The following is a 27,767-nucleotide window of genomic DNA, read 5'->3' as shown; positions in this document are numbered from 1 at the left end:
GAGAATAAAAGGTTGTATAAAATCAAGCAAATTATATATGAACAAATCCCTCTGTAAAAACCTTTAGGATATAGACAGGAATAAAAATGTTAAGTTTGGTGTGTGTAAGTTACTGTAAGTGGAGATTTATGGCTTAGTGTAGAAGAAAAAACTCATTTTGAGAAAACAGCCTTTAAAAATATGCATTGTAATTAAAATCTATTGACACAAATAGATAAAGTGCTACAAAAGAAACACTTAACAGTGTTTTCCGGATGTTTTCTTTCCACTAGTCTGAAAAAACACTATATGAAAACCCAAAATCTCAAACTTGATAGGTGCATGAAAAAACAGCGTTTTTGCCTGCAGTGTCTCCCCATCATACAAGCGTCGTCGAACCACTTTCTTGTGAGATTCATTAGTTAAAAATATTCGTCGTTTTATTTATTTACTGACGTACGTGCGTGTGTGGGGAACGTAGGTGTTTCGTACTCGTGTTTTTGTACGGACTGCGAACTTGTAGCACCGCCGGAAGTTTACTCCACGCTTCGAATCGTCCAGCAGTCGGTTTGAAGCAAGACTCCGCAATAACTGGATTTATCTACGAAATTAATAATTAAATCGTTTTAACGACACAAAAACACTAATAATGTCTGACAACGAAGACAAGTAAGTTCGGAATGCTTCTATTACAGGCTTTTTAATATGTTCACTGTCGTTAAGTTTGTGAGTGAAAACAACACGCTGAGGTTATAATTCATCTGTAGTAACGTTATATCCGAACAGGTTTACACGCTATCTTGTCTAGATTTAACGTTGTGAGATCGAGCGTATGTGCATTTATTTATCTCAGGATTCTCTTTTATTGTTTTTCAGTTTTGATGATGGAGATTTCGATGATGTTGAAGATGAAGAACCTCTGGATGATCTGGAGAACGCGGAAGATGTAAGAACACTGTTTTCTGACCAGCGATCATTGACTAATATAGATTAGAACGTTTTATGAATTATATGCAAGTTGTTTTGCGACTAATAAGATTTGTTTACGTGCATTGCCGCATTATGAGATGATTATCATTGTTGTATTACATGTGACTTGTGTTGCAAATGACCATCATGTATCAAGTGCATGTTATAGGACCATCAAAATTGTACATTTTCGACACTATATACAGTCCTGTGCAAAAGTCTTAGGCCACTAGAATTTTCACCAGTTAAAAATGGTCAGTAATTTCTATCTTTTGCTGTAGTGTGTCAGTAGGAAATATCAGTTTACATTTCTGAACATTAATTTTGCCATTAATTGTAATAATCCAGTGAGATTTTTGTTTGCACAACAGCCAGTGCTTCACACAGAGATCTGATCTTATCCACATCCAGTCTGTCTGGAATGACATGAAGAAATAGAACAAACTGAGACAGACTAAATCCAGAAGAACTGTGTCAACATCTCCAAGATGCTTCAAGAGACCTATCTACAAAGCTACCTGAAGTGCAAGTGCACCTAGGGCGAAAGCTGCTTTAAACACAAAGGATGGTCACACCAAATGTTGATTTCATTTAGTTAATAGAAGTTAATTGATAAAGAAAGTCTGTTTATGACATTATTTTTGACAGCATCCTCATTTTATAGCATTTTTACACGAGGCTAAAACGTTTAACAGTACTGTAGCTGTGCAGGTAGGTTTGTTGAAGCATCTTGAAGACGTTGTCACAGTTCCTCTGGATTTAGTCTGTCTCAGTTTGTTCTGTTTCTTCATGTGATTCCAGACAGACTGGATGAGGATGAGATCAGATCTCTGTGTGGAGCAATAGCTGTTGTCAGACTCCTTGTGCAAACAAAAATTTCTCTGGATTTGTACAATTAATGGCAGAATGTTTGGAAATGCAAACTGATATTTTAACTGATTTAAAACCATTTTTGTTAATGAAAATACTAGTGGCCTAAGACTTTTGCACAGTGTACTGTACATGACAAATGTGACCCTGGACCTCCAAACCAGTCTGTGGCACAGGTTTATTTGTAGCAATAGCTAAAATACATTGTATGGGTCAAAATGATTGATTTTTTTTTAATGCTAAAAATCAAAGTAAAGCTCATGTTCCATAAATATATTTTGTAAATTTTCAACTCTAAATATATCAAAACTTAAGTTTTGATTAGTGATATAAGAACTTCATTTGGACAATTTTAAAGGCAATTTTTCTCAATGTTTAGATTTTTTTGCACCTTCAAATAGTTGTATCTCAGCCAAATATGGTCATATCCTAACGAACCATACACCAATGGAAACAGGGTGTCGGCGGATCCTTAAAAAGTCTTAAATAACGTTTTCCTAAAATAAGGCCTTAAGTCTTAAATTCAGTTAGGTTTTAAATAGTTTTGGTCACATTTCCGTCTAACGGACTGAAGATTTTTTTTCTCGACTGCGGTAGTTACTCCGTCGCAGTAGCAGAATACAGGTCCAACAATCTTTTTTTCTGTATATTATGTTCTCGATAATAGTAATAATAACAAATATTGGTTGAGCTAGCTGACCACCAGCTTTTGAGATACTTTTAAAAAGGTTTTTTTTTTGTTTTGTTTTTTTTTTTATTATACTTGCTCGACCGCACAAACAGCCTGATTAAAACTGAAGTGACGACAAATAACCAGCGAAGCATAGAAACGCAAGAAAGATTCCTATTTTAATACATTCAACGTAAACAGCAATTGATAATGGATAGTGTATTTCTGGTCTCTTTGTGAGAGACTTCAAAACAAATGAGCGTAACAGCACTCTGAATAAACTCTAAAGAAACACACTGAGGTAAAAAATTGAAAATGTATAGTTTATGATATAGTTCAGTAATATACCATGGGAGCATTTTGCTGAACGATTACAAATGTTACATTAATTTTAGTTTAATAAACTAGTTGGTCAAGTAGCTACTTACATTTTAGACAAAATATTTATTGTTTTGTTCTGTTTCACCAACGAAAATAGTTCCAAACAAGGATCACAGCAGAAGCATTCTCCTAGCAACGTTTTACTACTAAATGATTCAGTGTTTTGCTGGAATCCGTTGAAATAACTCAATAACTCACTCATTAAGAGACTTACCACCTGTTGGTAGTTTAGTATGTTTAAAAGTATGCATCCTCACCCCAACATTTCTAATTTGTACATTCATGAATGTATTTAAAACATTGATCTCATAACATTATTTTTTGCAGTGTAAATGATGTAATCTGACTGCTAACAGCCATATAGAATTTCTTGATAAATTGTAATGATTTCAAAGGTGATGCATACATTTCAAAAGTAAAAAAGGCCTTTATAAGGGTAAATCAAATATGCAGATTAAAGATGTAAAAGCTGATAGAGCACTGATGAAAATATTGCTTCATATTGTTTTCATCACCAGATATCTCTAAGTGGTACTTTTATGGGGACATTTGTGTGGAATAGTATCTGCTGATATGAAAAGTTCACTGTATATCGTAGTAATGAATATAATCAATGACAGCCATGAAATTGTTTACTTTTTACATTAAACACATTAAATAATTCATATATGCATGTAATATAACATGTATTTCCAATACAGGTTTATGTCTTAAATTTCACTTGTTCATATCTGCAGAAACCCTGGGGACGTTAATTTATATAGCTTTCAGATGATGCATGCATCTCAATTTCACAAAATTGACGTTTATGACTAGTTTTGTGGCCCAGGGTCACAAATAAGTCCATTCTAACGCTTATTAATGCAATGCAGAAGTTGTAGAATAAATATGCAACAGGTTAGTATTGCTAGTGCAGAATTATAAATGATTCTCAATGTATCTTAGTGACATCTTTCTCATTTGTTGTGTGTGTTTGTGCAGGAGGATCAGGAGAACGTTCAGATCCTGCCGGCGGGTGAAGGACAGCAGGCCAATCAGAAGAGAATCACCACCGCTTACATGACCAAATACGAGCGTGCACGTGTGCTGGGAACACGAGCGCTGCAGATCGCGTGAGTGACCTTTGACCCTTAAAACACAACATATACTTCAGTTTGAACAGTAGTGAATGCTTCCGGCTGAACGCACATCCTTTAATAGTAAACACAACACTTTGATAGCATGTGAATTAGTTCTGTCTGTTCTTTTGTTGTTTTTTTGAGGAACTCAATGGTTTTGTTCAGTTATTAATAAACTATTCAAGTATTTATTTATTTAGATTTTTTTGTTAAATGTCTGGTTTTAGTAATTTCATTGTGTGCTTTTGTTGTTTTTATTCGTTTTTGTTAAACATTTTCATTTTTTAGAACTTATTTTTGTTTGTCTAATATTTGCGTTTTATTTCAGTCTTATTTCAGTTAACAAAAATGTTTTTGAATGGTTTTAATTTCAAAGTTTACATTAGTAATAACACGCATAAAACCAAGGCAATTTTAATTTCTTTGAATTTGTTTTAAGTGTTTTTTTGTTTTGGTTTTTATTAAGAAAGAATATTTGAACATTACAAAAATATTGAAATATAAATCCAGAGACACAAAATATAAGCTTAAACTGTAAACAGTAATACAGTACGTAATAAGAGGGGAAAAAAACAGATAAACAAAATAAACTAATACCATTCAGAAAAAAATTAATTAATTAATTAAAATTAAAATAAAACCTAGAAACAACTAAACAATCGTACAAATTTTCTTCTTTTTACCTTAAGACATGTATAAATGTTATATTTGGGGAGCATAACCAGAAAAAAATCCTCCATGAAATGTAACATGTCATTCTTTTTGTTATTCAATTGCATTAGAGACTTTTTCAAAACTTCCAATTCTGATAAAAAAAAATTAATTACACTTTGATATGCATTTAGCAAATTTCTGTTCATGAATATAATATTTACCTTGCAAAATGTAAAAGTTAACGTACTCAATTATTTTACTTTTATGAGAACAAGTGCAGATATCATCTTTTAAAGATACTTGTTTTAAGTGTTTATAATGCTGCATTAATCATCAGTGATATCACTTCCTGTGTGACAGGATGTGTGCGCCGGTGATGGTGGAGCTGGAAGGAGAGACAGATCCACTGCAGATCGCCATGAAAGAGCTAAAGTACGATGAAACGCATATTATTACATTACTGATATATTTTACAGATATTATTATTATTTTTTTTTTTACTGATATATTCATTGCATACATTAGTTGCAATTATTTGATCCAAAATAATACAAAATTGAGATATATACATCATATGAAAGCTCAATAAATAAGCTTTCTATTGATATATGATTTGTTAGGATAGGACAATATTTGGCCGAGATGCATCTATTTGAAAATCTGAAATCTAAGGGTGCAAAAAATCAAAATACTGAGAAAAACACCTTTAAAGTTGTCCAAATTAAGTTCTTAGCAATGCATATTACTAATCAAAAATTACATTTTGATACATTTACAATAGGAATTTTACAAAAAATCTTCATGGAACATGATCTTTACTTGATTTCCTAATGATTTTTGACATAAAAGAAAAATCAATAATTTTCACCCATACAATGTATTTTTGGCTATTGCTACAAATATACCCCAGCGACTTAAGACTGGTTTTGTGCTCCAGGGTCACATATGTGTGTACTTATGTATATATAAATACACACAACCCTGTATATATTAAGGAAAAATATGTGTGATTTTATATGTAAAAATGCATATATTTTTATATAATATAAATTATATTACAAGTGTAATAAATTATATTCATTTAAAAAAAAGATATGTATATGTGTATATATATAAAAAATATGTATGTATATGTACACAAAACTAGTCTTAAGTCGCTGGGGTATATTAGTAGCAATAGCCAAAAATACATTCGATGGGTCAAAATTATTGATTTTTCTTTTATGTCAAAAATCATTAGGAAATTATGTAAAGATAATGTTCCATGAATTTTTTTTTTTTTTTTTTTTTTTGCAATATTCCTACTGTAAATATATAAAAATGTCATTTTTGATTAGTAATATGCATTGTAAAGAACTTAATTTGGAAAACTTTAGAGGTGATTTTTCAGTATTTTTTTTTTTTTTTTTTGCAGAAAAAAAAGATTCCTGATTTTCAAATAGATGTATCTCGGCCAAATATTGAGCTTATTTATTGAGCTTCCATATGATGTATATATCTCAGTTTTGTAAAATTCAACCTTATGACTGGTTTTTTGGTCCAGGGTCATGTCATATATATATATATATATATATATAAGCAATACAACAAAGGCAATGCGTTCTCAGTATTTGTATTTTTATGTGGTATGTGTTTTAACATTGTTTTTTGTGTTGATCAGGAGCAGGAAGATCCCCATCATCATCCGTCGGTATCTGCCAGATGGCAGTTATGAGGACTGGGGCTGCGATGAGCTCATCATTACTGACTGAGAATCTCACACAAACATCACATGTTCAGATCCACATCAGATCTGTGTTTCACAGCAGTGTTTAACAGCACAGATCTCCTGGCTTCTGCTCTGGTTTATAGTGTGGAGCTTTGTTTCATCCAGCAGTTCATGTGTTTGTCCACAGGAGTGCAGCACAAACACGTGATCAACACCAAGCCTAAAAGAGGAAGAGTTCACTCTCAGTCTCATTATTTAATGTTCATTTTCAGTGTTGTTCAGTTTGTTTTATTCATGCAAAATTAAACCTTTTTTTGTAGAAAAGTATACACTGTGATCTTGTGTTTTCGTTGTTGTTGTAAAACAATGCAACATCTATCAGTACGTTCACACTGAATGTGTTTAATAGTTTATTTATAGCTGTTCTTTAGCACAAAATTACATGCAAATTTACAATAGTAAAAAGTAGTAGGGAGGCTTTATTTTGAGAATTAATCCTGTTTTGTTTCTGAATAATACTAATAAAGTGGTGAAACCTATGAAAATACTAAAGGTTAAGGAAACGTTGAAAAACTAAACATTGTTTGAAAGGATTGTCTTTACGAAATGATACGCAGTTTTTCCCCCCAGTCAGAACATTGTTAAAATTACTCTGCAGATATATATAATATATAATAAAATATTTTCCTTCCCTGCTGAAAAAAAAAACAGCTAATACCAGCCTAGGCTGGTTGGCTGGTCTTAGCTGGTTTAAGATGGAAGTAGCTGGTTTTAGCTGGTGGTTTCCCAGCCTGGCCAGGCTGGAAAAGTGGCCAAAACCCCTCTAAAACCAGCCAACCAGCCTAGGCTGGTTTTAGCTGTTTTTTGTTTTTTTTCACCAGGGTTGAAAAGTAAGTCTGGTGCATTATTTCAACAAAATACAAAACGGAACTTTTAGAAAAACTATATCGATATATTGTAACAAAAATAATAACGTCACATGACGGCAGAGACTATGGGGGGAAATGCAAAGCTCATTATGGCCGCGAAGCCCCGCCTTCTTAATGAAAGAGCCAATCGTTGATTAGTAAAGTCAGAAGTCCCCGTTTGCTATAGACCATTTCAAGCGCTATTCGGCGGCTTAAGGAAGTGACGTCGTTGGTCCCAGGATGTTTCCGGTTAGTGATCCAGCGCATTGAAAACAATGGCGAGAAGCGCTTTATGAACAGTGGGATTGCGGTCATATATATACAAACATCCTGCTTAAATGTCTAAATTAAAATTAGATCCTTGTCGTTCGGTGGTTGTGTGCTCCCTCTGGGGTGGTACTAACATTCTGAGACCTGTTTGACGGTAGATTTCCGCGAAACGTACCCGTGTTGCGGCAGTGAAGGGGAAGGCTGGATAACAACAAGCAACTCTAGGATATACAGCGCACATTTCGATTCAGGCAAGTAAATATCGTTTTTAATTAATCGGTTTATTTGTATATCTTTACGTTAACTTTTCAAGTATGATGCTGCATAATTTAAAGTAGCATTTTGTCATTGTTTACATATACATCTAGCTTTCGTGTGTAACGTTAATGAAAAAAGGCAAGTTTTTTATTTCTGTTTTATTTCTGTATTATTACTAAGTGTTATGTGGGTTAAATTCATATTAGTCGTCTAGTTATTTTGTCAGTTGACAAATGCAGTGAGTAACATGAAAGTACGTGAATGTCGTATTGTGTAACAGTTAACGGCAGTAGTTTGCAAAACGTAATGTTTATGGTAAATATTATTTTCCTTCACATAAGCTTTGGTAATGTTAATTCCAAGATGTAATGACGTATTAAGCAATAATAGCATTATTTTTTTATATTGTGCATTATATTAAATAATTGTTTTTCTACTTTTATCCTTATATAATGTAAACAAAATGTATACAGGTGATTTCTAATATCATTTGTTTCTTAGTCTAGGAAGCATTTTGATGTAAGCATCAAAAATATAAAGCATTGTAAATATGCAGAAGGGTCACCAAATCTGACAATACAGTGTAATACTGAAATTTGTTAACTCCCTGTAATTCCCATAGAATTGGTTAAATGTTATATACATTTTCATAATGATGGCTAATATCCTTTGTTTTATTTTCTAGAAAGCATTCTAAACTGATGTAAACAGTTGCAGAAATACAGAAGGGTCACCAAATCTGAGAAGGCAGTGTAAGGAGAGCCATCATCTGTAGACACCCAACGACAGCTGATCATCCTGCAGTGACAAACCACATCTGACCATATCAACACCCAGATGTGATTGAGAACTTGAGTGTAGTATTCAGTAATTTAGTGTAGTACTTAAAGCGACTGATGACCAGGCCAGATACAGACTGCTGCTTTTGATATTTGTTCCCCCTTTGTACTCCATTTCAGTTCAAATGTTGTTTCAGTTGTTGTTGTTTAATTTGTTGAAGCATTTTATGTTCATACAAATATTTACATATCAATACATGTGCTGGAAATAAAAACAGTTGAAAGTGAGAGAATGCTTTTTGTTTATATACAGTACTGGTCAAAAGTTTGGACAAAGTAGTTTTTTTATGTTTTTGAAATAAGTCTTTCATGTTTATTAACATTATCAATTATTTAAATGATTTCTATTATAAAAAATATGTTGTGCAAAGCTGAATTAGCATCAGCCTTTACATTACACCAGTATTCATTTTCACATGAATATATATATATATATAATTTGTGTGGGTGTGAACAGTAAATACGTGCATAAAAACATATATGAATGCTTTATGTGTGTTTGTGTGTGCATTTATTAATCTGCAGATATACAGGTTTATGTAAAACACGTTAGCCAGCATTGAATTGCGATGATCTTGTTTATTTGTGGTCACATGATGACTCGGAGCATTCATACCCTCCACTTGCACTGTTCCACAGCAACAAACTTGACCAAACTAACGTTGAACACATGTTGAAATGAATTCAACACGTAATAATAGCATCGAGCGCTTAGTTTAATAGCATACATTTAGCGTTGTTTGGAACGATATGTATTGTGAAAAGTAATGTACTAATGAAAACAAATATTTAAACAGAAATACAGACTGACCACACAATGCAAGTAAATTAATCACGAACAACCTCCGGATATCTTGGGAACACAACATGAAGTAAGTTGCACTGCTTGCTTCAGACTGATGGCATCCATTGTACGAATAACGTTAAATGTTCACAATATTTCCGTTCATGTAAAATGCTTTTAGCAATCTCCCGTGTACACGCACGCAGCATCGATTAGTTAATGAGCACGTTTTTTACGTTAACTAGCTTTTTCGCTAGATTTTAAAAGAATGTTTTCGTATTGACAGATCGGAGAAATAGCGCTACCGGAAATGTTTCAGGACCGGACATGCGCAGTAGCGTTCCAACGCTCTTGTTATTGTTTACATCCTTGAAATGGTCTATAGAAACAATTAGCGTGAGCTCAGCACTGCGCATGCGCACTGGCTGATCTAACCTGAAAAAATAAGTTTTTAACGCTATTGCAGCACAAGGAACAATATTTATGATTTCATTTGTGATTTCAAATATGAAATTTAATCGTAAGCTTGTTGAACATTGTTAGAGAATTTGATGTTTCCCCATTCAAAGAGATAGGAGCTGTATTTGCATGCTGAAGAGGCATTTCAAAGATGGCCGCCGAGTGACATGACTTGCCTTGAAGGACTTTGTGGTTCATACATTTCACGCCATAAAAAAAAAAAAAAATGAATTCATCAGCGATGACAAGCCGTTTCCGGTTAACTGAAGCGCTAAAAGTGGGCTTTAAACGTGAGTATTCATTGTTTGCTCTTTGAAGGTGTCTGAATTTGGCTTGTGATGTGAAAATACTTTTATAGACGGATGAACAATGTAATTAACAATGTCTGTAAAAAAAATGTAGTGGCTGCATCCGAAATCACACCTTACTATTTGAGTAAGTATGATATCAGGCAGATTGGGCCATTTAAAGTTTGAGTGTCTTATCTTTCCAAAAGTTAGCAGCCAAACTATTGCCATAACAGTACTTGACATTTAGCAAATGATTTTATTGTTCTGAGTTTGGTAAGGTAGAAGAGGCAATGTCTCATTTTGAGACCACGCCAGACAAAAGCAAGTTGAGTGGCCGGATCCAATCTTACCTCTCAATGGCAAGGTTGATAAATCAATAAAAAATAAATGCATATTTAAAAATAATGAGTCATACCCCATGTCTTGATGGCCTCTGGAAGATAAAAAGCTGATTTTGTGAAATAATCCAGATTTTTTTTATATAAAAACATGTTTAGTTACTGGCCCAATTTACCTGAATGTGTTCATTCATTTCAGTTAAAATGGGCCACCTTCTGAGTTGAGTTTAAGCAGAAATTCTGGTGGTTTATCTATTAAAAATTATTTATATTATTAATATATTTTATTATTGCATTTGTGACATACCTTTTTTACATTTTATCTAAATGTGTTTGTATGTGATGTGTGAAAGAGACTTTTTTTATAGAGAAGTGATAGGTAAAAGTTGAAGTAAAGTAGCCTAATGTTAAATTTATTACGGACAGCATGAAAACCTGGAAGGATCAGGAAGGAAAGACGATTGTTGGAAAGGAACATTAAGGAGATAGAAAGGATGTCTAAAAAGGATGGGGCTAAAAATACAGTCGGTGGGTAGGGGAGAGGATGAGAGGAGCACTGGCTTAATATAGGATTCATTGAAATGTATGTTTTAATGTAATTCAAATGGATTTTTAATGTAATTTAAATGAAATGTTACACTGTTACATTATACAATTAAATGTGTTTTATCAAAAATGTCTCTATTCCACTTTGCAGTTTGACTGGCCCATTTTACCTGAACACTGCTATCTCAAAAAATGTGGAACAACTAATATTTTAAATCCTGTAGCCTGAACAATTATATTTTACTACATAAATTCAACACACTTAAAAACAGTCCCAAGCGATTAACCAAAAAGTGGCCCAATGTCACCCTACTTCTTTTGAATAAGTAACTAGCGGCCGTTTAGAAAGTATGCTTGGTAGTCTACCGTATGAAGATGCAGAGCTTGGCCTAACCGATTACATGTAATCTGGATTACATAATCAAATTCCAAAAAAATAAGTATTTCTAATTAGATTAGATTGCATTTTAAAATACTCGTAATCAGACTACAGTTACTTTTTTATGGATTACATAATTACATATTATTTACACACTAGCAATAAATTATTCATCATTTATTGATTCTCCCTAATTCCTCTTTTTCATCTTTTAAATTCTCCTTTGTAAAATAGCCTGCTGTATATATACAGTAAGAAAGTCTTCAAGTTTTGTGGATTTTCACACAAAGACCAGTCTTTATTTAGGTGGTGACACAATATTTGACCCCTGGATTTCAAAAATCATTTCAGTGTTTCAACGTTGCATCAGATACTGATGAACACGTTGATTTCTATTTGGATTATCACTCTGTAATTTTTTAACCCTATGTTTTTATGTCTTTGGAAAGCTTTTGTCTTTCAAACACATAAAAATGCACACATTCACAAACTGTTTTGTCATCTGATCCTCTTTCACCTATATTTTTTTTCTACTTGGAAGTACCCCTGAGAGTTTAAAATAAGTATTTTAATAATTAAGTTTCACATTAGCGTGTTCATTGGTTCTCTGACATTGGTTATGATCATATGACACGCAGTAAACAAAAAAAAAAAAAAGATTTTTTTAATTGATTTTAAAATGATTTATTTTGATTGAATTTTTTATGATTAAATTAGTTTGAGAAACCTTGATGTAATGTAAGGTTTAATGCACTTCATGTCGTTAATAACAACAAATGGAATATATTGGCTTTCTCTTTGTATTTTTATGTCAATATGGTACAATATTATTATATTTAAATCAGAATTAATTTAAAAGTAATCAAAAAGTAGTTTGATTTTATTAACTAAAATGTGTAATGTACTAAATTACGTTACTAACTACAATGTTTGCCATGTAATTCAGAATCAGTAACGGATTACAATTTGTAAGTAATCTACCCATCTTTGTGAAAATGGGTAGTATGTAATCTGGACGTACTACATTAGTCACGGTAGATATAAGGAAGCTTGTAAACTTGGACGCACCTATTGTTTGCTGGAAACTGTCTGAATCAACTGCAGCTGCATTTGAAATTGCACCTGTAAGAGTGGGTGTGGATATTTGTAAATTGTATGGGTGTGGCTTCCGGTCTCATCCGCATCTAGCTATTTTTAGTTGTACAAAACAGCTCCTTTTGCTATTTGATATTGCAAATTTGTGTGTCTTACCATATTAGTTACAATTTACTTAATTACAAGCACACTGGCTTGTAGTGCAAACAGTTTTATCATTTACTGCACGTTGTTACTCTTCTCATTATTTTCCTATAGTAATTAATGCACCGGAAGTCCCACCCATAGGCTTACCTCCACGTTAAAGAACAAGGTGGATAGTTCGCACATAAAAAAAAAAAGAAGTATGTGACAAAAGTCTGTATGGATTCTGAGTAAAAAATAGGAAAGAAGTACCTGTATGACCACTTCCGGCGAGAATCTGAAGTGTGCATACAATGGACACTTTACCAACTAACGCTAGTCACATAATAATAATAATAATAATAATATATATATATATGGGTTGTTGACATCAAAGTCATGCAAGTGCAGCTAATATATATTTGAATGGGGAGTGACAGTGCTGACTTTACTAATCAACGATTGGCTCTTTCATTAAGAAGGCGGGGCTTCACAGCCATAATGAGCGTTGCATTTTTCCCCATTCAAAACTATACGAGTGACATGTCTTGGGTATTCTATAGTCTCTGCGTTACATGGCATTTTCACTGTCCCACAAGATAAAAAAAATGAACTGAACAAGTGTCTATTTTAGTAAATGTTAATTTTTTTCATCCATATATTTCTGAAAGCATGGGATTTTAATACATTTTGTCTCTGAAAACCATGACATCATATCCTGATTTTAAATCAGCTAAAAAAAAACTTTTGTTAGTTGAAGGATTCATCACATCAACTGTGAACATGATCAATTTTTCTCTCAAAATTTTTCAAATATTTAACTTTTTTGGAACCACTACGAAAGTGTTCCATTTTGGTCACCCATACATTATATATATATATATATATATATATATATATATATATATATATGTATATATGTGACCCTGGACCACAAAACCAGTCATAAGGTTAAATTTGACAAAACTGAGATTTATACATCACATGAAAGCTAAAATAAAATAAATAAGCTTTCTATTGGTGTATGGTTTGTTAGGATAGGACAATATTTGGCTGAGATACATCTATTTTAAATCAGAAATCTGAGGGTGCAAAAAAATCAAAAAGACTGAGAAAATCACCTTTAAAGTTGTCCAAATTAGGTTCTTAACAATGCAAATTACTAATCAAAAATTACATTTTGATATGTTTACAGTTGGAATTTTACAAAAAATCTTCATGAAACATGAACTTTACTTAATTTCCTAACGATTTTTGGCATTAAAGAAAAATCAAAAATTTTGACCCATGCAATGTATTTTTGGCTATTGCTACAAATATACCCCAGCGACTTAAGACTGGTTTTGTGGTCCAGGGTCACATATATATACATATATATATATATATATGTATATGTATAAAATAAAACCTGTATGTTAAACTACATAATCATGAAAAATAATGCAAATATGTCTTTCTAACCGCTAATAACAGGTTAGCTTGGAATAGAAAGGCCATTAATTAACACAAAAGGCTGACTGTCACACCACGGGAAAAAAAATGTATTTTAAAGTATTTTAAATAATAATAATAATAATAAGATTTAAGCTGTGCCGCACATGCAGCAGGGGACTAGCAGGGTTTTATAGCATACTGATTGCCGAAGAGACTGAAATTTGTTGATTAAAAAAAAACATGTTGATATTGTTGGTATCAAAAACAAACTCTCTTTCTCATTTGACATGTTCAAAATTAAATAGAAATACTCAAAAAACTACTATTTCTGTGTGTGTGACACACATAAATGGACCACAGATTTGTTTTTATCTCAAAATATCCTAAATAATAAATAAATAAATAACATTGGAGTATTGCAATAGGGGAGATATAAATATCAATCATATTGAAATGGTATAATTTTCAGATGTTTTGATTGGATGAGAGCAAAGTTTGTCTTGAAATTGTCCAAGTCATAGGGAAAAAAATATGATAATTATAATTTAGTGTCAAGTGTCTAACAATAAAGATAAATCTCTCTCATGTTATATATATATATATATATTTATTACACGGCTCTTTGGAATGCTTGATTCTGATTGGTCAGTTGAGACATTTGCAGGTTCGTTCTTTTCAAATAATCACCGCTCCAAAGTAATAACGCATAGCCAGTACTACTTGTATGTTTAAAATCCCTCCGTGCCAACAAAGATTACCGTTTGGCGCCATCTTGTGACAAACACTGGACAACCACAATTAACAATGGAAAATTTCGACATTAATCTATTTAAATTGTCTTACTAACGTACATAGTTTGAAGGTTAGTTACGTGGTACTATATCGTTTCGCGGAAGGATAAAAATGTTAATTTAAAACAAATATGCCAATAAAAGGTTTCAAATTCATATTCATGTCCAGTTTTTTTCCTTATGTGGCAAGTAGCCGTGTAATAAGTGGGATAATGTACAGGCAGCCGGTAGTTATCGCAGAAATAAGCCCCTTCAGTGTGATACAAGACCCTCCGCTTCGCGTCGGGTCCTGATCACACTGTCGGGGCTTATTTCTGCGATAACCATAGATATATATATAGAATGACTAGATGTCTCGTCTGCGTTGCTGGCCAACGGAGTCGAACGTCCGCATATGGCGGCCATCTTACCACAGGCTGCTCGCTCACCCAATATATTGTGTTGATAGTAAAACATGTCATTTTTAAATAGCCATAACGTGCTCAATTTTTAATAGATTTTCGAATGGTTTGATTTATTATAAACGTCAAATATGTAGTTATGACACTGAATACTTTTTAATAATTATCTTATGTTCTAAAAAATAGAATAATGTTCTAGAATAGGTAGACTAAGCCTACAAGATTTCCCTTAATATACATCAAGAAACGCTGCATGTTGAAATCCCCACCTTGTACAGTGATGACAATTAGCCTTTTTCACACTTCCGTGTTTCTGGCTTCAGGATTGGTGCTCGCAGGGTAAAAGTTTTTCCGGTGACAGCAGCGGCCGTACTTAACATACGTCAATTCGGGAATCTAAGTCTATTTTTACAAAATAGATAGTATGATACTATGATATATATACCGGGGTTTTACTCTAAAAATAGCAAACATTTTTTCAAAAACTTTGTGTCAGCTTCTGGTCATCACAAATAGGCCTACTATGTTTATTTAATTATCAATGATAGCACTTATAATACAGTACAGTTTTGAGTTTTGCCGTTCTGTCTATTTGGTGCTGGCTGTGCATTATGAGTCTTCACGTCAGTTTTTTTTCCACGATTATTAATGTTGTTATTATTATTAAAGTAATATTGTATTTTCTACTTGCTTTGCATTATTCATTTTACGGTGTAAATGTACGTTGCATAATGTGCCCAGGGATATACATAATAAAATAATATAATACTAAACAAGACAATACTCCAATTAATGGCTTTATTCCATTTGGATCTGGATTACATTGCTGTATTGAGTTTAGGAATATAGAAACTATAGCTTGCGCTGTTGCGCATATAATATTGAGGAGTCAGCGGTCCGAGTGACCATATAAATCACAAACAAGTAAAAATGTTGTTTCTTTGTTGATTATATAACAACAACTTGGAAAACAAAAAAGGTAAAAGGCATTATTTGAGACAAGAGCATATTAATATAAAAGGCGCAGACCTGTAGCGAAACTGACTTTAACTCTGCGCTGAGGTAATTTACGATTTTTGTGAAAAAGGCTTATGACACAGCACAAAGAACTAAAGTCCGTATTTCCAAATTGTTAATAAAAATATTTTTACACATGAAATGGTAGTAAACCAGTTTTTTTAAACATTATAAAGGCACTTTTCAAAGATTTTTGAAGATTTATTAAAATCAATGTTTGGACAGAGGTGTTAGCCCTGCTGAAAAAACAGCATATGCTGGTTAGGTATGTTTTGGTGCTGGGATGCTGGTTTTAGCTCGATATGCTGGTCCTTTGCTGGTTTATGCTGGTCATGTTACTGGTCAAGGACCAGCATAAACCAGCTAAAACCAGCATCCCAGCACCAAAACATACCTAACCAGCATATGCTGTTTTTTCAGTTTTTTTTTTTTTTTACATTTTCATTAAAAATTTAGCAAAGTAACGAAGGTGCCCCAGTGGTGCTGGTTCCGTTCCTCATCTGGCTGGGCCTGATAAGTGATGATGAAGTGACAAGTGAATAGGTTGGCAGGTTGTGGGTCGCTAGGCTGTGCAGGCCAGGAAGTCTGGACAAGGGGACAGCAACAAGAGATGGTAGGGCAGTCGTTGGGTTGGGACTTCAGGTGCGATGAGGGCCAGTGGGACATCAAAAACAAGGATGGCTGATGACTGGAAAAGGTTTACCTCACAAGTGAGGTTAAGAGGGGAAGAAATAGAGTGGGTTAGCATTACTATAACTTCAGTAATTCAGCTGTGTAAATTCAGTTAAATCATGTTTATAATGTGTGTATTATATTGAAAAGAAAGCGTAATTCTGCCTCGCCCCAAATTACTGGGTAGCTTGTAGCCTAGCTAGCCGTAATACACAACTAAACTGCACGATAAGGTCAGTTTTTTGAGGAGAAAAGCTGCAATTTCAACATGTTCAAGCATCCAGAATTATAACCACGTTAATAACGTTTGTAAGAAAACAAACAGTTTGTAAATCTGTCAAGATTTCAGCAAGTTAAAAGTAATGTTATTAACAATTGTGCAGATCACTCACCTTAACTTTACCTCAGGATACCTAACAGTTAGCTAGCCGTGATAACGTTACACAACTAAACTGCATGATTAAGTCGTTTTTTGTTTTGTTTTTTGAGGAGAAAAGCTGCGATTTCAACATCTTCAAGCATCCAGAATTATAACCACGTTAATAATGTTTGTAAGAAAACAAACAGTTTGTAAATCCATCAAGATTGCAGTGAGATAAGAGTATTAACGTTTGTGCAGGTCACTTATCTTACCTCCGTTTACCTCAGGGTCGACTGATTACGCCAGAAAGCCAGCCTGTGGTAAGATGGCCGACCTGTGCGGACGCTCTAGACCTCGACATAACACATCTAGTCATTCTATATATATCTATGGCGATAACTACCGGCTGCCTGTACATTATCCCTTACATATTAGGAGTTTTTTTGTTTGTTTGTTTGTTTGTTTTTTTCTTAATTTTTGCTAGGTCACACCTTAGGACAAATTTATGGTACAGTCCAGTAAAAATGTAACAATGTAAAAAAAAAATAACAAAGTTAGTGACTCTTTATATGGTCTCAAAGATCAGACTTTACATATAAATATATACATTTCTTCTTCAAAAATGGTTTATATATATATATATATATATATATATATATATATATATATATATATATATATATATATATATATATATATGAAATAGTATGCAGTCTCCAACAATAAACATAAACGGTAGTTTTCTGTTATGCATGGACTTTAATTTTCAATCTACATCAAGTTTAAAAACAAGAGCCAGTATACAGTATATACTGCACAGTATTCAGTAAATAGTATGCCTAGATTCATTTCTGAACGCATATTTGCAGTGACTCATAGGAAATGAATTTTATCCTAATGACTCGTGTAATCACAGCCGGATGATGATACAGAAGCAGCAAATTAAACATGTTTTCAGATTCTGCTTTGCACACACTGTCTCTCTCTCCATCTTTCTGTCTCTCTCTCTCATGCACACTGTTTAGGAATGTCCAAATCCTGTTGCAGTGAGACCTGCAGTGTGTGTGTGTGTGTGTGTGTGTCTTTGTATCCAGTGAAACTGCAGGCCAGACCCCCTCCCTCCCTTCGCTCAGCCAGAGCTGAATGAGTCTCTTTGTTTAACCAAAGTATCACACAGATGATTAAATCAGGGGAATTAGAAATCAGCCTTTAACTCTCAGCACACACACATGCACACATGCAGAGCAGCATTCACACAAACACACAGTGTTAATGCAGAAATGCAGAGGTATTTGAGATGTGCGCTGTCATGATATTGGTTTCAGCCAATCAGGAAAAAAACCTACAAGCTCATAAAAACACTAGATTTGTTTAGAATTGAATACAAGCAGATACTTAGTCTACACTATATTGCTGTCACATGACTTTGTGTTGCATGTTATGAAAAGTCAAGTATACTGCATTATTATATACAGCATGCAGTTTGGCATATGTCTTAAATGCAGAAAAGCAGCCTAATATTTTGTAAGTATACAAGGCTACTGCATTCTGCTGAAATACATGGGCAATAATGATAGCATAGGTAATAAATACACCGTTTTAAAGAAATTATTAGGCTAATTCAAACTTTCAACATCAAATTTTTACGTTTAATGTGTAAAAATGAATTAGTAATTATTTGAGTAAGTTGTGAATTTACTACCAGTTTCTAAATGAAAACTGTTTCTATGTATTTTTAATTCATTATAGTAGTAATACATGATAGCCTGCTGTTGTAGTGTGCTAATCTGAACATAGACAATAAATCAATGAGTATTCAAACTTAAAACTGATGTGATTTGTCCTGATCTCACAGGTGGAGAAGATGAGAAAGAGGAAGAAGAAAATGAATATTCAGGTAAGTGTGTATAAAGACGAGGACGCGTTTGTACAGACTGCAGCTTTATTTAAAGTGAGGGAAGTTAGTCACTGCTCTCTTCTATTTACACTGATAAAGAAAAACAACACTTTTACCCACCACAAAATTACACAAAGTTTCCAACATCAGGAAAAAAAAACCGCTACTGATAAAAAAACGAACAAAAACAACAAATATAAATAATATTCTGTAATATATAAACAAGAAAGCTGTTTGTTTGCCGTTTCTGAATAATACTAATAAAGAGGGCGAAAACCTATAAGTACCAAAGGGAAGAAAAAGTCGGATAAAACAAAGTTTACAGTAACTGACTTGTCTTTTTACGAACTAATACCTCAATGTTTTATTTCTTGAACCGGTCAATGTTCTGAAACGGACATTATTTCCATAAAATATAAAATGGCGTAGTACATTGTCACGTGGGCATACAAATATAGGCTAAGGCTGATAACGTTCACGCCCTGAAAAGATTTGAATTTTTCAGTGATGATGAACAGTAGCCGATGGACTGAGGCACTAGCGGTGTTATCTAAAAAAGGTCATTTAAATATCGGAAACTCATTATTAGGCTTATTCCGATGTGACGGAAACATGGCATTACAGTACTCCGCCCGTGTGTTTGGAGTAGGCTAATGGGTAAAAACGCGTAATCATCGCGTCCTGGCACTGATATTTACACACGCTGAAAGTCATAAAACACAAATGTCATTAACAAACACTAGACAGTGGTGAAGACTTTTCAGTGTAGTTATGGCAACACAAATAACAAGAGTAACAACAATAGAAAAGATTACAACAACGAAAACACGTCATTATTTGTTGATACAAACAATATGGCCTTATTTTGGTTAATAAAAAGAGATTATTCATTCATACAAAAAAACAACAAAAAAAACACATGGATGTACAGATAATAGCATCAGGTGTAAGTTTGTTTGTGTGTATGTAGACTATATTTGAGTGAAGCTGGGAGTGTTTGAGCGGGTCGAAACAGTTCAGAAACTGCACCAATTTTTGTTGGATTTCTGTAATGTTTTGGTCTCAGAACTTTGGTAATATGTCTCATGAAGGACCACTGGTGTCAAATTTCTGCCTCCTTCATTTCACCTAGCGTTGAGTGAATCTGTGACGGGTTGTGAAGGTTTCATCAGCCTGAGGCACGTGAGAATATGTTCCCTGCAGATCTCCACACACACAAGTTTCTCTCAGATTTCCGTCTGTGTCGATTGTGGTGCAGGTGAGCGTTTGTCATGATTTTCAGTCACACTTTTGTTGGACCCTTCACCGACTGGGTACGAAACCAGAACGGCGCGTCACGGTCGAGATAAGGTGGTGTATACGGGCTGCTCCCAATGCGTCGGGCTGTGCGACTGCGGCACGGAGCCGGGGTCTGGAATGGCGGTGTACAGGGGCCTCTGCGAAGGGCCCATGTAGGAGAAGGCGGAGTAGAGGCCAGAAGTCTGGCTTGAGTGGGCGTAGTATGAACTGGATGCCTGGTGCTCGGCGTATTCGGCGAACTGCGCACGGGACGCCAGCGAGGGGAAGGCGGCGCTGTAGTGTGGCAGGTATGTGACGTGCGACCCACTCGCCGCAGCTGCTGCATCACTCGAGAAGTGCGTCTCGCTTTTAATCTGCGTTTTCCCGCCATCTGATCCCAAGTGCTGCTGGGATGGCAGCTGCTGCTTGGAAAGCCAAGCGGTGGAGTGACCGCTAGCGGCTGCTAATGCGCTGGAGATGCCATAAGTGTACGGCGAAGCCGAAGACCCAGCGCTTGTGCCACTCGACGACTGTGGATGCCCGTTGGGCGGCAGGTACTGGTCAAACTCGTTCACGTCGAACGGCTCCATGTTGGCCATCACATCATGGCTGATTTCGCCAATGTCCACGTTTCCGAAATCAATGTGTGGTTTTCCGCTGGCGGATGAGGAGGTGGAGCTTCCATCTGCTCCCACACCCAAACCGCTCCTGGAGGCTCCGCCCTCGCGCTTTCCCTCACCGGATTTACCACCTTGCAATTCTGTTTTAGGTGTGGTAGGGGGAGTCGGAGGGCTGTGACTCTGACCTGAAGGATCAAATAGATACATTTTAGAGGAAGAAGTCATTTTAATTCCATCAAAATAATTTTCTAACACTGTAAATGTCCTTACTGTCACTTTTGAACAATTTAATGTGACTCACCTGTAGCGTGAGGATGGTGTCCGTCGCCCAGTGGCGATCCTGCAGCCCCGCCGTGCGCCACCTCTAGGTGCAGGCTTTTGTAATGCGATTGGCTGTGACTGACCTCACCCTCAGAGTGGGTATCGCCCTCAGAGTTGGATCCCGGTTTGCCGTTCTTGCGTCGACGTGGCTGGTACTTGTACTCAGGGTAATCTTTCTTATGCTGCTTCCTCAAACGCTCGGCTTCCTCAATAAACGGCCTCTTATCCGTTTCGTTCAGCAACCTGAAACACACATACGCAAAAACATGTAAACAAATGTAAAATGCACAACAAATGTGACACGTAACATCATCAGTGCTTTGAGGGTTTCAATATAAACGTTTTTAAAATGTGTGTACTACTGATTTTTCTTTACCTTTATTTTGTCTATGTAAAAACATAAGTGTTGAATAAACTTTAATGACATCTGAGATTATTGAACTGGTAAATGCTGAAAATGGCTCAGATTTCTCCTCTGAGAGTTTAACATGAGCAGACGATCAGTTTTTTTGTGTGTGTGTCTGATATTCCAGCTGGTGTCTGAATGACCTCTGCGGTTTGATTCCCCACCTGTTATGCTGTCATCTGTAGAGCGAGACGCTTTCATTCAGCGACTGCATCTATAAATCCAGTAGAACTCACGAAAATAAACTATTTTAGAAAAATACACTCTGTAATAGCTGAAGTTGGCCTTCCAGCTAAGGTTAATGGTGCTGTTTACAGACTGTGGCCTGTGTATGTGTGTGTTTGTGCTCTTTTCCACAGCAGCTCCTGAAGGGATTTGTCCCTCTAATCTGGCATGTTGAAGGAATGATTATTCTGAGCTAAAGCCCCTGAGAAACTCAAAGCCAGAGGCCGAGTTTACAACACCACCAGAGCAGTGTGCAGTTAATATAAGGCTGGCCATGAGGTGTGGCCATTAGATCGACAGCAGAACCGTAGAGAGACATTAAACTGCTACAGCATCAATTATTAACTGCATATAATTACTGTAATGAATTCAGGGTGGCTGTTTCTTGAGTGGTTTATGACAGTGAAGGGACTGAGAATGTGCACATGGACTTTCAATGTGGTCAATTTGGTGATTTTAATGGAGATGCATTTTTTTGGTTGTTAATTATTAATAATTACTATTCTTATAATATAATATAATATATTTTTTACTTTTACTGTTCTTTTTTTATAGGCTATGCATCATTTTAAATATTTTTTTATGTAAAGCATAAGTGCAAAGCAAATGTGATAGATAAACAAGTACTATTTAATAAAAATACTAATTTGAGCATTCAGTACCATATTATAGGCCTATATCAAAATATCATGATACTAATATCACTGCACCATAGTGGCGCAACAGCATTTTTTTAATGGATACACGGACAAAACGTTACTTTTTGCTCTCACCTCCAGAGTTTTCCAAGTGTTTTACTGAGCTCGGCGTTGTGCAGGTGCGGATATTGATCCGCCAGTTTCCTGCGCGCGGCCTGTGCCCACACCATGAACGCGTTCATCGGCCGCTTCACGTGTGGCTTGCTCTTACTTCCCGAGTTCACGCGTACGGGCATGGGCACGAGCGTCCAGTCATAACCGTTAAGCACCTGACTGACCGCCTCGCGGATGCCGATGGGGAAACGGTCGTCGTCTTCGTCGGACTTCACCGAGACCCCGGCGGACGCATCATCACCGACGCCCGGCATTTGAGACGCCTGACCGGGAAGAGGGGAGTCCGCCCCGCCGGGAGCACCGGACGAGTGTCCGGGGGACATGGAGTGGCCGTCGTCCGAGACTCCAGGACTCATTTCCACCTCTGACATACTGTGCTCCTCCGCCGACATCGGTCCTCTTGCTCTGCGGCCACAGGTGTCTTCGGTAGGTTTACTGTTCTCACAGGGCCTAAGTTTATTCGCTAAAGAAAACGACTTTTTTTCTGTTAAACCGTTGCCAATTCCTTTTTAATTATCTAATATTTTCTTAAGTCCTCCAAAGAAATTTTAACAGGGTTATTTTTACAAGATCTCAGTTCTTTCAGAATGAATCCATCCGCCGTCTTCCTCAGGATATAGATCTGCTGAAAAACCTGCAAAATACACAGAAAGGTATTTTTCATTATTATTATTTTTTAATTATCATAGGTTGTCACGCTACCTTTACATGTTTTTGTAAAGTATTTATTTTCAATGTGTAATAAAATGAATATGGAGTTGTAAGGGGATATAACCGCACAACCTCTTTGCTGTTCATAACCCAGCACTCATACGCCTCACGAACAAGATAAACCTGTTCAGGAAAAACTGCTACAAACACTGAGGCTTTGACTTTATTTAGAATTCGTCTTTTTTCCAGCAATCATACGGTGGCGTCAGTTCGCCTCAGTGTGTGTGTGTGTGTGTGTGTTATTTTAGCTTCACTTCTGCTAACAAGCTACTGTTGAAGGTTTGGCGGTTTGTTCAAGCTCCCGGGAGAGAAAGTGCTGGAATAATACCGGCTTCATTCCGCCCCGCTGCTGGATAAACACGGAGCGGCGCTGCTGTGGGCAGCTGAATTACACAGTGTTTGTTGGTGAAAGCACAAGCGACGACTTATAACCAGCAGAAAAATACGGCGAGTCATGGCAGTGTGTTTCTGAAAACTCAAGCAAGCAGCGAAGTTAATATACGTGCGATCTTGAAAAATTATGATGAAAATAATGATACATTATTTATTCTGACTGAAGATAAATTATAAACTGAACACAACAGACACTGTTTTACACACGACACAAAACTCTAGAGATGCGACTTGTCACGCAGAGGTGAACTTGAATTACTGTTGTCAGATCAGATCGAATCTCAGCCGAACACAAGAACAGCAAACCATCCGACACCAGTATTAATTAAGATTAGATAAAGGTGACATTCAATATTAAATCAATAATCACATTTGCTAGGCTCACGGGAATATACACGTTTAATGATTTGTGTCCGACTAACTTGTATGTTAGGCTAAGTAGTAGTTTCTTTGGGACAAAAATAGCCTATAATTCACCTCATGGGACTTAATAATTTGTTTTTAGTAGGCAAACACAGGTATCGGCCAATTTATTTAAGTAATTGCGCTTTTGAGTTTGCTCTGTTTTCCGCTCAACTCATTTAAAAGGTCTGTTTCAGAGAACTTTCTGTTTATTCATTTAAACGAATCACAACTCTTTGCTATTTTTTATCCCCCGCTGCTAACTTTGTTTGTTCACATTTAATTCCGTTCATCTTTGGCTAGATTATTTCGGCATATTCTTGACAAGGTTCACACAGTACAGTAGGGCGGATCATTACGCCTGGTTTGGCAATAATTTGCCCCTAATTCACTCATGCCAAAACACCACTCTCCTAAATGGAACAACCCCATTCAGATATAACCAGACATTTAAAAGTCGTGCTCAGTTTTGACAAAAAATAGATTTAAACTTCTATTAATGAGATACTGTTAATTGGATCTCCTGTGCAAGCTCAATGTTTTTATCAGAATATCGGAGCGTGAAATTATTTATTTATTATTTTCTTTTTTTGTGTGAAAGGAATGTGTCAGACTTAGCATATTTTATATAATTTTGTACTGTACGTTTTTATCTTTCTATATTAGCAAATGATACTTAAATCTGATGGCTTTATAGAATAATTTAGCCAGAAACAGAATTTGCTCGATAAAACGCGAGTAAAAATGTTTTCAAAGACTATAGCAAATATATTGGCTGTATTTTAAAAAGCTCTTAAATAGTTATGTATAACTGTTGCAACAACATGTACACGAACACAAATATTTCAAATCAAAGTTTTCAAACGAACTATAATTGCCAAATGATCGAAGGGTGTCAAAATATTTCGTCAAACATGATTAAGCAACTTTTCCCATTAAGTCAGATTAACCCAACACGTCTCTGATTTACACATTCACTCAAATCTCTAAATTTATACCTCGTGACACCAACTTAGTTTTAAAGAATTTTGTGCTCAGAAAAGCTGCAGTAGGCTATTGTACACCGTTAATGCAGAAAGAAGAAAAAACTTTCTTTACAATTACGCCCTTGTAAGCAATACCTAAACCACAGCAGAGAAAACCCGAATTCACATTTAAATAAGCATACGTCGAGAAATAAATTCAAAGCAAGGCACATGTATTATTAACAAAACAGATACTAATTTGTCCGTTTAGCGGTTTCTCGATACATTGCATTGCCGTATATTCCCACACAGAGTAAGTGATAGAGAGAGAGGTAATAATGTCAAGCGTCTTACTGCACTGAAGCAGGTCGCCCGCCCAGCGCGAGAGTCCGTCGGTTCAGCCCCCTCGCTCGCGCTCTGAATGCCTGCTCTGTGTCGCGCGCCGGGGCTTAAAGAGCCTCGTTGTGTGAGGAGCGAGAAAAAAATTCAATTCGTGGAAAAAAATCTCTTAAAGGAGAAGCAGAGGCCCGTCGGGTCGCGCTCTGATTGGCTGCCGGATTTCGCCCTGAAGTATCTCAGCGGAGGGCGGTGATTTCTGTTCCAAGTCAATGACAGTAATATTTGGCCGTTTAGTTTTCCAATCACAGTTTTAATTGTGAGTTTAAGTATTTTAGACATTTATTTATATATTTGGATCTTTATGTTGTTGATTCAGCCCTCGGTTATGAAGTGTTGGTGTTAAATTGTTTTATTACAAATGGTTATTGTCATATGCATATAGCATAGCTTTATTAAAAATAAAGGCTCTTTATTGACATCGATGGTTTAATGAAGAACCTTTAACATCCATGGGACATTTAAAGGTTCTTGTTTGTGGAAAATGTTCTAGAATAACATACTAAAATGTTCCTCAATGGTTCTTTTAGGAACTGTACTTTGGGAGACAAAACACGGTTCTTCTATGGCATGGGTGTGAAAACGCCCTTCATTTTGGAGAGTGTAATAGTTCAGATTCTTTCTGTGTTTAATTTTAAAATCAAAACTTTTATTTTCTTATTTATGATCTAATTTCGGACACGTAAAAACATTTGGAATCAAACATGTCAATTTGTTTTGTATTTTAATATAAAACTGTTAATACGTAACGTTAGAGCTGAGTTGATAAAAGTAATACAGTAGATTGATGAAAAGCGGTTGATTAATTAAAGCTGATAATCAAGTAAACCATAAAACGTCAAATTAAAATAAATAATTAGAACATAAAAACGATCTCAATAAAACAATGATAACTGATTAAAGTCGTAAATATTACATTTAATAAATAATAATGTTATACCATTAACCGGCAGAAAACCGTCAACGTACAAATGTGTTTTTACATTTTTTTTTAAATATTAACGTATTTTATTTTGGCGCCAAGTTGCTCGGCTAACAATAAAGTCTGGGAAATTCTACAATATAACAATACGAAGTTGTGAAATTAGCTACTGATGTTAGGCTACGTTTGCAATGCAGTTTTATGGTCCTGTCAGACTTGAAATGACTTTCACAGGTGGTCGCTGGGTCCTCATTAGGGTCACGGGGGTTTTCGGGTGTTCTTTCAACTGTTTCCGATCACACTGGCGCGTTGTTGGCCTGCTTGTGCCGCGGGGTGAATCAGAGGAGCCCTTCCACCCCGCCGAGCGCCATCGGACCTGTCAGCAGCTCCGGCAGCGCGACTCTGCGCACCTGCTGTGCGCAATAACGCCGTCTTTCTTACTCGAGCTCGTGCGGAATAGCCTATCTGTGAGTTTAAATTCATATAGGATGTTCAGTATAATAGGCTGCGACTTATTAGTTGATTTTAAACTAAAAGTTTTATGCGCGGGATAGTGCGCGCACATGCAGGCCTGCAGTCGTGACCCGCGCGCGCGCGCTCAGCGCTGGAATGAGCTGCTGCAGCATCGTGTCGTGCTACGTGTTAGTGTCATAATTGCATCACATAAACACACAGAGAGCGCATTTAACGCGTTTAAACAGAAAATATAGAAAGCCGGGAAGAGACGGGCCAAACGCACACAAACACGCGCGCTGTTCTGGTCAACAATAACCTCTTGTATTTCCATCTCGCGACGCGCCCCCCTCCACCCAAGCCAAAAATCATTGCCTTTTTCATTATCCATGAATGTTGACTCTGATAAGGGGATCCTGACCATGAGAGCATCTCTCTGTCTCGGTCTCCGGCGCTCTTTGCGTCCTTTGTTTTATCTCAGGTGAATTGTAATCATGTGATCAAACGAACACCCCCCTTCCATTACCCTCTTAAATGAAAAAATGAGGAACAAAAAGCAGTTCTGTGTATATAAAAAAAGAAAAGAAAAGAGAAAAGACGCGCGTCTCCCTTTAGAGCGTCTTTTTCCCCGTGTCGCTTCAAACGTACACAT

At 35.8% G+C, this 27,767-nt stretch overlaps 2 protein-coding genes across 2 annotated transcripts; one reads left to right on the top strand and one right to left on the bottom strand.

Moving 5' to 3' along the window:
* The first annotated feature begins 621 nt into the window (after positions 1-621).
* polr2f (RNA polymerase II, I and III subunit F) lies at positions 622-6,676 on the top strand. Its single transcript, XM_073836042.1, has 5 exons — positions 622-648; positions 856-925; positions 3,851-3,981; positions 5,002-5,073; positions 6,302-6,676. Exons 1-5 carry the CDS (start codon positions 629-631, stop codon positions 6,390-6,392), a joined length of 384 nt encoding a protein of 127 aa, XP_073692143.1. The 5' UTR covers positions 622-628; the 3' UTR covers positions 6,393-6,676.
* A 12,562-nt stretch (positions 6,677-19,238) lies between these two features.
* On the bottom strand, positions 19,239-25,803 carry sox10 (SRY-box transcription factor 10). Its single transcript, XM_073835589.1, has 4 exons — positions 25,699-25,803; positions 22,835-23,507; positions 21,411-21,673; positions 19,239-21,294 (listed from the first exon to the last, which is right to left on the bottom strand). Exons 2-4 carry the CDS (start codon positions 23,263-23,265, stop codon positions 20,546-20,548), a joined length of 1,443 nt encoding a protein of 480 aa, XP_073691690.1. The 5' UTR covers positions 23,266-23,507; positions 25,699-25,803; the 3' UTR covers positions 19,239-20,545.
* Between the last annotated feature and the right edge of the window lie 1,964 nt (positions 25,804-27,767).

The sequence above is a fragment of the Garra rufa genome, chromosome 1 (genome assembly GCF_049309525.1).
Source record: "Garra rufa chromosome 1, GarRuf1.0, whole genome shotgun sequence".
Lineage (NCBI taxonomy): Eukaryota > Metazoa > Chordata > Actinopteri > Cypriniformes > Cyprinidae > Garra > Garra rufa.
This window is presented reverse-complemented; position numbering and strand designations above follow the sequence as displayed.

Bases quoted from the DNA above. Each gene is read 5' to 3' on its own strand.
- polr2f (XM_073836042.1), top strand. From the start codon at position 629: ATGTCTGACAACGAAGACAA. The intron at 926-3,850 runs GTAAGAACACTG...GTGTTTGTGCAG, and splicing joins ATCTGGAGAACGCGGAAGAT to GAGGATCAGGAGAACGTTCA. The intron at 5,074-6,301 runs GTACGATGAAAC...TGTGTTGATCAG, and splicing joins ATCGCCATGAAAGAGCTAAA to GAGCAGGAAGATCCCCATCA.
- sox10 (XM_073835589.1), bottom strand. From the start codon at position 23,265: ATGTCGGCGGAGGAGCACAGTATGTCAGAGGTGGAAATGAGTCCTGGA. The intron at 21,674-22,834 runs GTGAGAGCAAAA...TGTGTGTTTCAG, and splicing joins ACACTTGGAAAACTCTGGAG to GTTGCTGAACGAAACGGATA. The intron at 21,295-21,410 runs GTGAGTCACATT...TTGATCCTTCAG, and splicing joins ACACCATCCTCACGCTACAG to GTCAGAGTCACAGCCCTCCG.